Source organism: Glycine max, chromosome 7 (genome assembly GCF_000004515.6).
Source record: "Glycine max cultivar Williams 82 chromosome 7, Glycine_max_v4.0, whole genome shotgun sequence".
NCBI lineage: Eukaryota > Viridiplantae > Streptophyta > Magnoliopsida > Fabales > Fabaceae > Glycine > Glycine max.
The window spans coordinates 4594323-4603114 of record NC_038243.2 but is presented as its reverse complement, the minus strand read 5'-3'; the positions used below and the strand labels follow the sequence as shown (position 1 = coordinate 4603114).

Genomic DNA, 8792 nt, shown 5'->3' with positions numbered 1-8792 from the left:
ATAGTTTTAGTTTTTGGATTTAAAAGCTTTGTGGGTGTGATGCTTATTTATTATATTTTATTTTTAAATCATATTTAACATAATATGTTAGCCTATATAATAATGACGACAAATTGACAATAATGTAATTTCTCTCCTGATCTTTTTTTTTACTATTTGATTACACATAACAATTATAAATAATATATTACAGTGTTTTATTTAATAAAAAATTTAACCTATAAAAAATATTACATTTTTAAAAAAGAACAAATAAAATTAAAAGTTTTGACTCGTTGATCCAACCCAACTCAAACCGTTTATAAATAAGTTGGTTTAAGTTAAATTTTATTTTATTTTTCTTGAAAAATCAACTCAAATCAATCCTCTGCTCCTCTCCACAGTCAGTTACTAACCTCTCTCTCCCCATTAATCATGGTTTGACTAATAGGTGGTGTTGGAAAAGCCTCTTCTGAATTATGGAATCCGAATCATAAAACAAAAAAGAATGCACTTCCAAATTGTCCATTCCGAAATATAATTCCGAAACAAATGTTCTACAATATATGTTATTTTTTATTGATTAAGCAAGAACGAAATGACTCTAGTCAATCCACATATTCAGTGGTAAGATTTCTAAATATAAGAATGGTAAAAGAAGAATTCTAATACGATAGTGAAGGTATAAAAAAAAAGTTAGGTAATTACAAGTTAAATGTAACATAAGTTATTAATAAATATCTATCAAACAACTCTATTTTACTAATTTAATAAATTTATGAGTTAGTCAAATTTAGCTAAATAGCTTATTTATCTGGTTAAATACTCTTGGTTAGCAAGACAAAACTGCAACAGAATATATCCCCTTAAACAAAATATCCTAATTGCAAAACTGTCTTAATTAGTTTCAACGGTCCATTTTTTTTTTCATTTTCATTCATAATTATATAATACCAAAGAATATAGTCAATTTGTTATAACTTGCTCAACCCTGTGTGTTTCCACTTCATAAACAAAATGATGTAAGTTGCTCAACTTGAATGCCCCTTAATATCTTTTATGCTAGTACGAATGCAAGGATTCTTCACAAGTTTTAATTAATCAACTTCTTTTATGTCCATGCTGGAGCCTAGAAGACACTGCAATTGATACTGTAGCCCAGACTGGCTTGACTTAATTGGATACCGTTGAATTCAATAAAATCTCAATTAATTACGCCCAAGTCATCCTGAATACCTAATTTTAAAAAGAGTAATGCTAGTAACCTAAAAAAAAAAGAGTAATGTTAGTATCCTTTTAATAATTACTACTACAGTACTGGTATTATAAATATTATCTTTGGAAAATAATAGTAGTAAATATGATATTGATTAAGATATTAAAAGTGGTTTTTATTTATTAACATTATACTTTTCCATGATTTTCAATGCAGTTTCAATCTAATTTATAATAAAAAATATATATTTATTGATTCTTGAACCAGTATCTATGAGTATTGGTTGGCAATCTGCTATGCTATTGCTTTTGTAATGAAATAAATGTTGTGACTTGATTGCTACAAAAATCAAAGTAATTGGGCTAATGTCAAGATCAAATTAAAGATGCTGAAGGGCTTCCATAATTATATCTCTATCTTCATTAACCTATAGTAATGTTAAATTACATTTTTTTTTTTATAAATTGCCTCATTCCAGCAGATCACAAAGGTGTAGAAGGCTTAAACTTACAAATGCGTGATTCAGATAAAGATAAGTGGGAAGGGGAGGGGAAGAAAAGTCTCGTGTTCCGTTGAAGAAAATGAAAGAGGAATAAGTGAGTTCCTTTTGTTAAGATTTATAATAAGATAAATCGAGAGGAAAAATATAAATACTATAATATTTTTTATTATAAATTTTAATTTTAATTATATTTTTTATTTTTCTATTTTAGTCAAAATTTGAATTTGGCCTTTTTTCCATAACTAAAAACTAAAAATCATTCTGAACAAAGCCTAATTTTTATGATTATTAATTTATTATTGTATGTTATGAATGTGTCACAAATGTGTATCATTTTGTCTTTAGAATCTATGATAATTAAGGATTTGTTTATTTCTGTTTTCATTTTTTTACTTTTAATTTACAAAACTAACATGTTATTTTCAAATTGTTTCATGTTTTCAAATATTTTTTATAATAAATAGAAAAAACAAAAAATATTTTACTATTTTCTGTAGAAATCTTTAAAAACAAAGAAACAGATTAAAAATAAGATAATAATTTTATAAATTAAAAATAAAAACAGAAAATGAAAATAGAAGTAAACAGAGCCTGGGATTTCATTACGCTTACATTTACATCTGAATAGAAAAGGAAAGAAAATCAATTATTTTTCCACCTATCTATCAATAAAAAAAAAAGAATGAAAACTCATTTAATTTTTTTATGGGCCAAAACTCATCTAATATACTTGCTTTGAAGCTCTTTTTTTCTCTTTATTAAAAAAATATTACACATATCAAATAATCTCACTCAACTTCTTGAATTTCTCTCTACTTTTTTTTTCTCCCATCACTCATAATTCATCTTCTATCAAAAGCAACATAGATGGCATTCATAATTTTCGGTAGCCAATTCCCAGGAGAGTTCATCTATCATTGTTACATGGTTCATCTTTCTGTTGTTTGTTTGCCAAACTCCCTACGAAAGGCCAATGCCTTGGTTCTAATCCTTTTTCTATATTGTCCTATACTTCCAAAAATAGCCAAAAACTCATCATTTTTTAGAATCTCAAGAGTATGAACAATTGATTAGGAGGTGGGATTTAACTCTAACCAGCGAAAGAGATTTTTAGGAACAATTGTGATTACAAAAATTGATATTATTTTTTTATCCGTAAAAATGGTGTTAATTGATGTACTATAACTTTGTATTCATTGGGTACAATTTAACTATGTAAGCACTCCTTATAACAAAATTATATTCTTAAATTAATAGGGTGAAGGTGTAGAAAGTAAAAATATTATTTAAAGTGATAGCAAATAATAAAATTATTTAACTATGCTTGACGTTTTTTTATGAACATATTTTTCTTAAATGTAGTTTTTTCATTTGCAGGTTGACTCTTGAATCACTACTCAACTGCCTCGAATAGATATCTATTACTAGTAATTTTTATTTGATTTTTTCCGTAGTGTATAAATCAGATACAAGACTTTTGACTGTGGAAAGTTTCAAAGTTAAAATGTGAACTCAAAAAATAATAACAAACAACCATTTAATCAACAGGAGGAACCGATAGTGAAATTGAAACAACCAAATGCTAGTTAGCCAATTATATAGTATTTCTTAGTCAATTTCTCAGTATTAGGAGAAAGATGATAATTCGTATTTTTCTCCCATGTCAAGCATAGCTCCTAGATCAATTTATAAACAATGAGAAAGAGGGGGAAAAAAAATCAAAAACATGTGAACATTTTTTTTTGTTACAACAAAACATGCAAACCTTTTTGTTTTTTTTTTCCAATGTGAAATCCATACAAATGACTCCCCATTCATCCAAATTGAAAAACAAAACTTCACAATGGAGTAGTTTTCTAATTTTCTTTTACATTAAGAAAGTTTTTAGTTCTATCATTTAATTTTTTTACATTGTCATGCCATGGCAAATCACTTTTGATTGGGAGTATCTTGCCAATAAATGCATTAGGTATTTTTGTTTTTAACAGAAACTTTGGCCCCAAAATTGATAAAAGTTTTCAAAACATTTATTTTCATCTTTCATCATTATCTATCATGGGGCGAGGAGTTCTTCTGGGGTTCCGCAATTTGAAGAAACCGTAAAACTTCCTTAAATCCTTAACCGTAGAGAACCCGTCCCCACCACAGGGCGCTTCGTCCACGTCATCACCCTCTATCCGCCGTCCGATTGAATCCGCGTACGATCTTCTCCCTTCACCGTCCGATTGCAGCGCCCCGATCACCGATTTGATGGCGCGACTCGGCGAGTTCCGGTTCGCGATCATCAACTCGCTGATCTCGGCGGGGCTGAGAGTCGCACCGTGCCGGAAAATATCCTCCACCTGCGCGAACAGCTTGTGCTCCCTCACGCCGAGGTAGCTGCTCGCCAGCGTCTTGAACGCCGAGAAATCGCACACCGGAAAGTGGATGTGGACGTCGACCCGACCCGGCCGCAGCAGGTTCGGGTCCACGCACTCCTTGCTGTTCATCGTGAACACCATCACCCTCTCCTCGCCGCAACACGCGCTAACGATCCCGTCCATGAAGCTCTGGATTCCCGACGCGGTAACCGCCGTCGCTGTCTCCGATTCTGGTTCCATAAACCGGTCCAGATCCTCCACCAGGATTACCGACTTCGCCGTCGTTTCCGTCAACAGAAACTTCAGATCCGAATCGCCGCGAATCTTGGAGAGATCCACGTCGTACACGTCGTAGCGGAGGAAGTTCGCCATCGCGGCGACGAAGCTCGATTTTCCGGTGCCGGAGGCACCATACAAGAGATAGCTCCTCTTCCACGCGCGGCCGAGTTTCCGGTAATACTGCTTCGCCTTGAGAAACGATTCGAGATCTGATTTGATCTTGTTCTTGAGATCCTTCTCCATCGCCATCGTTTCAAACGTCGCCGGATGAGTAAACGGAACGGATCTCCACCGTGTTCCTCCGCCGGCGCCGGCGTTCATGAACAGCCGTAAATGGCGCTTGCTTTGGTTGTTCATCTCGTCGGCGATGGTGTCGATGTGGCGGAGGTACTGGCGGAGGATGCGGCGTTTATCAGTTTTTCTGATTTGGAGAACGAAGGAGGAAATCCGGTTCGGTTCGGTTTTTTGGTTGAACCAATAGAGTCTGGCCCCGAGGAAGCGGTCCTCGATGGTTTGGTTCGGGTCGAGGCGCAAAACGATGTCGCTTTGGTCATTAGCGGTTATGAGATTGGTGTAGTCAGCGTCTTCTATTGAAGGGAGGGAATGCAAATAGAGAGAAACTTTGCGGTGAAGGTTATTCGGCTGCATATTGGTTTCGTTAAATTCGGGGACTTTGAGGAACTGGTACACGTGGAACCAATCCACGACCCTTGGGAAGCGTATTCTTATGGTGTGTATCAATCCCGTTTTGAACAGGAACCACCGAATCGTGAAACCTACGACGACACTGAGGATTACGAGGAACATAGGGCTGTAACCAGACATGATGGAAGATTCCTCCAAGACCCAATTTGTGTGTCTAGTGTTTCACGTAGTTTGGGTATTAAATAGAATCATGCTTGCATATGGAATGTGTGAAGAGAAAGGAGAAGATTGTTGTGTTTGTGTGTGGATTTCAGGACTCTCTCCTTCTTCGTCTTTGTTTGCAGCTACGTCTGTGTTCTGTTCAATTCAACGTCTACGTGTTTATTATTCTCCTTGAACAAAATTTTGGACTTCCCTTTGTGGGTGGGGGGGTTAATATATATACTAATAACATATTGTGTCTCGAATCTCATTTATTAATTTCCCTTTCAACACGGAATTAGGTGAAGGAACCGTGACAATTTTAATTTTTTAATTTTGAAAATATTTAATTAGTTTTATTTGGTTGTCATGCTAAAACTTCAATTTTGGTGCATTAATTGGCCGATCATGTGGCACCACATTTAACCAAATTTGTTCTTATTAATAATTAATTTATATTAAATTTAATAATAATAATTTATTATTCTTTTGTACATATGTAAATATTGACTCAAGTAGTCAACGATATATTTACACATAAGAAGATATATTTGATGAGAAAGTTATCAGGCCATTTTAAGAACTTATATATTGAGAAGATATATTAAAATAGACTATTTATGATAAATAATTACACATAAGAAGATATATTGAAATAGACTATTTATGATAAATAATTAATATTTATTTTTCTCAATTTCACATTAATGTCTTCTCATTCAATACACTTAAATATATATTGAGAAAATATATTCAAAATTTAGTCATATTTTAAAAAATTTATCCACACATATAAGAATGTATTATGGGGAGATCCAACGAAGTCTTTCCCATAAATCCAACATGTGTATGGTGTCATACAAGCATATACAAGCATATGTATAGCAATGATTTAAGTTATATAATTAATAATAATTAATCTCTATGTTAATCTATTTAAGTTATATAATTAATATTTTCTTTACGCTACCTGTTTGTGTGGTGGGGATTAATCACTTGATACTTATTAATAATGAATTCAAATTAAATTTAAAAAAGCTATAAATTTTTTCCCCAAATCAACTATAATTATTACTATTCTTTTCTTAATAGTATATAAGTATTGAGTCAAGTGGTCAACCATAATAAGTCCATTATATACATTTCAACTACGGTTACAATGAAATGACTATTCTATTGTATATATAACAAAGCTTAAAAATATTACAAAATGGAATTGATTCTTAAATATTTTATAATTTTTTATTAATGAACTCAACTGTATGATTATGAAGAGTAATTCATATTATTTTACTTCTTAACGAATGAAAGAAAAAGAATGACTTTATCTCGATTATCATTTTAATGCTTATAAAAAACAATTATCATTTTAATAAAATCATTATCAGAATTATTATAATTTATTAACTCTATTACAAATGTAAAGGAATTAAAAACTAATTCAGAGAAAGATGATTGCTGAATTCTTTATAAGAACTATTTTGTCTTTATTTTTCAGTTGAAAGGAGACATCTTAAAAACACCTATTAAGTATCAACGATACCTTCTATTAACTTCCTCTTCTTTCTTTTTTTCCTTTGTATTCTTAATACTATTTCCTTTTCTTTTGAAAATTATAAAATTAAAAGATAAAAATTATGTTAGGATAGTTATATATAAAGACCTATTCAAAGATATTTAATTTTATCAATATCATATTACCCGGATATTTTTTTGGTAGAAAATCCAAATTGTTTAAATCTATAAAATTTGTCTTTATTTAGAATAATGTTAAGCGTGATTCTCATTATAATATACAATATGTACAATCATGATGAAAACATTTTTTTAAAATGTTGATAATAGTAAATTAGTGTGCTTTGATCAATGTTACTTTTCTTCATTTTTTTTATCTACACAACTTTATTTCAATCAAGAGTCGCGAGTTGAGTTCTCTAGGAACTTATAATCATAAGTATTCTCCATAGTTTGTAAAAAAGAAGAAGAAGGTATTCTCCACAATTTTCAACTGAGGTTTCACTAGTAATTTCTGAAGCAGTTTTGTTAAAATCAAAATTGATTATTTCTTAAATATGTCTAGAGCCAAATTTTGGAAAACCAAGTATTTGCTTTGATACGTGCAAATATTTACTATATTTTATAAATAAAAAATTAGAATTTTGATAATAATAAACAAGACTATTAAAAAAGAGAAAATTAAAGAATTTTTAATTTTTTAAAGAAAGAGAAGAAGAAAAAGAAATTGAAAAGAGATACTTTGAAGGATAAGCATCATCTGAAAAATTCAACTTGTTCTTTTGTATAATATAAGTTATTTAAAAAAAAAATTCTATCGTGTTGAAAGGTTTTTCGTACGTGAATTTGAACTTTAACTTAATCGTATAAAATTATTTCATAAGGTAAAAGTTTTCTTATTCCACTTATATAATTATATAATATATTTTGACCATACCATTAGTTAATATAAATTTTTAACACATTCCTTCACGTCAAGAACAATACATCTCAAGGTGAAGTTTTGTAGGATTTGAAATTTATGAGTGATTTGATTTCGATAGCAATCCAATAAATCTAACAATGCTCGCTAAGATATATAGTATCTAGTTTATCTTAAAATTAAGCATAAATTTGAGTCTCATAATATTAAAATCCAATTTTGTATTTGAAAATGATAAACAAATAGAAATAAAAATCTTTTAAAAATCCCTCAATAAAAAGTAACAAAAATATTACTTTACAAGTTGAGTTCTCTATAAACATTATAACAATAATTACTCTTCCAAAATCAATATTTATAAATGATTGAGTACAAAACATGTCCCCACGTCCTCGGAATTTCCGTTTATTTTGTGTTTGGTTGCTGTGAAATTGGGTGAATGTGGTCAAACTAATTTGTTTTAGGTGCTGAAATTATAAAGGAAATAAGTTCAGATAAAGTGAGTCTCACAATTCCAATACATCTTCGGTGACCCAACATGCACAATTACAGTTATGATCTCCTCCTTATAATTGAGTTACTCTATTTTTCTCTTCTCTAATTATTTTTCTTCTATTTTTTTTTCCCTAACAACAATTGAGAGCAAGAGCATTAAACTGCACAGTTTATACAATTAAGTTGATAGTTTGATAATATCCCTAGTCCAAATCTAAGAATAGAGACCCCTTACCTGCGTGGCCTACTTCTTTCAATATCGTTGACTCTGATGCCGTAGAATTATGTGTTGTCCATTTGTACAGCATCTTGTATCTACCAAAGAGTTGGAGGAATCTTCTCATTTATTGTGTCCTTTATGCTTTAGCTACAGTTAATGAGGATTATAATTTGGTATTATTTGACCCATTTAAACATTTAAACATGAGTTTGCAGGGGTTGTTAGACTGTTTATGCCGAGAGTTATGTGAGTCTTAATTACAAAAAATCTACCTTTGAATCTTGTTATAGTTAAACATATAGAGGGCGTGTATTTTTTATATTTTCTTTTTTTTTTCAATTAAAAATATAATTTAATGAAATAAGCTTATATTTTTTACATGTTACTAGAAATTTCTTTTATATGTTACTAGTAATTTATTTTATATGTTTCCTTCTGTTGTGGTGTGTAGTCATTCA

The 8792-nt window shown here is 30.7% G+C and overlaps 1 protein-coding gene across 1 annotated transcript; it reads right to left on the bottom strand.

The window, feature by feature from the left end:
- Positions 1-3115: 3115 nt before the first annotated feature.
- LOC100787809 (AAA-ATPase At2g46620) lies at positions 3116-5481 on the bottom strand. Its single transcript, XM_003529831.5, has one exon. The coding sequence runs from the start codon at positions 5159-5161 to the stop codon at positions 3731-3733; it is 1431 nt and encodes a 476-aa protein (XP_003529879.1). The 5' UTR covers positions 5162-5481; the 3' UTR covers positions 3116-3730.
- Positions 5482-8792: the final 3311 nt, after the last annotated feature.

What these genes read in the sequence shown, in the direction of transcription:
- LOC100787809 (XM_003529831.5), bottom strand. Translation starts at nt 5,161, where the DNA reads ATGTCTGGTTACAGCCCTATGTTCCTCGTAATCCTCAGTGTCGTCGTA.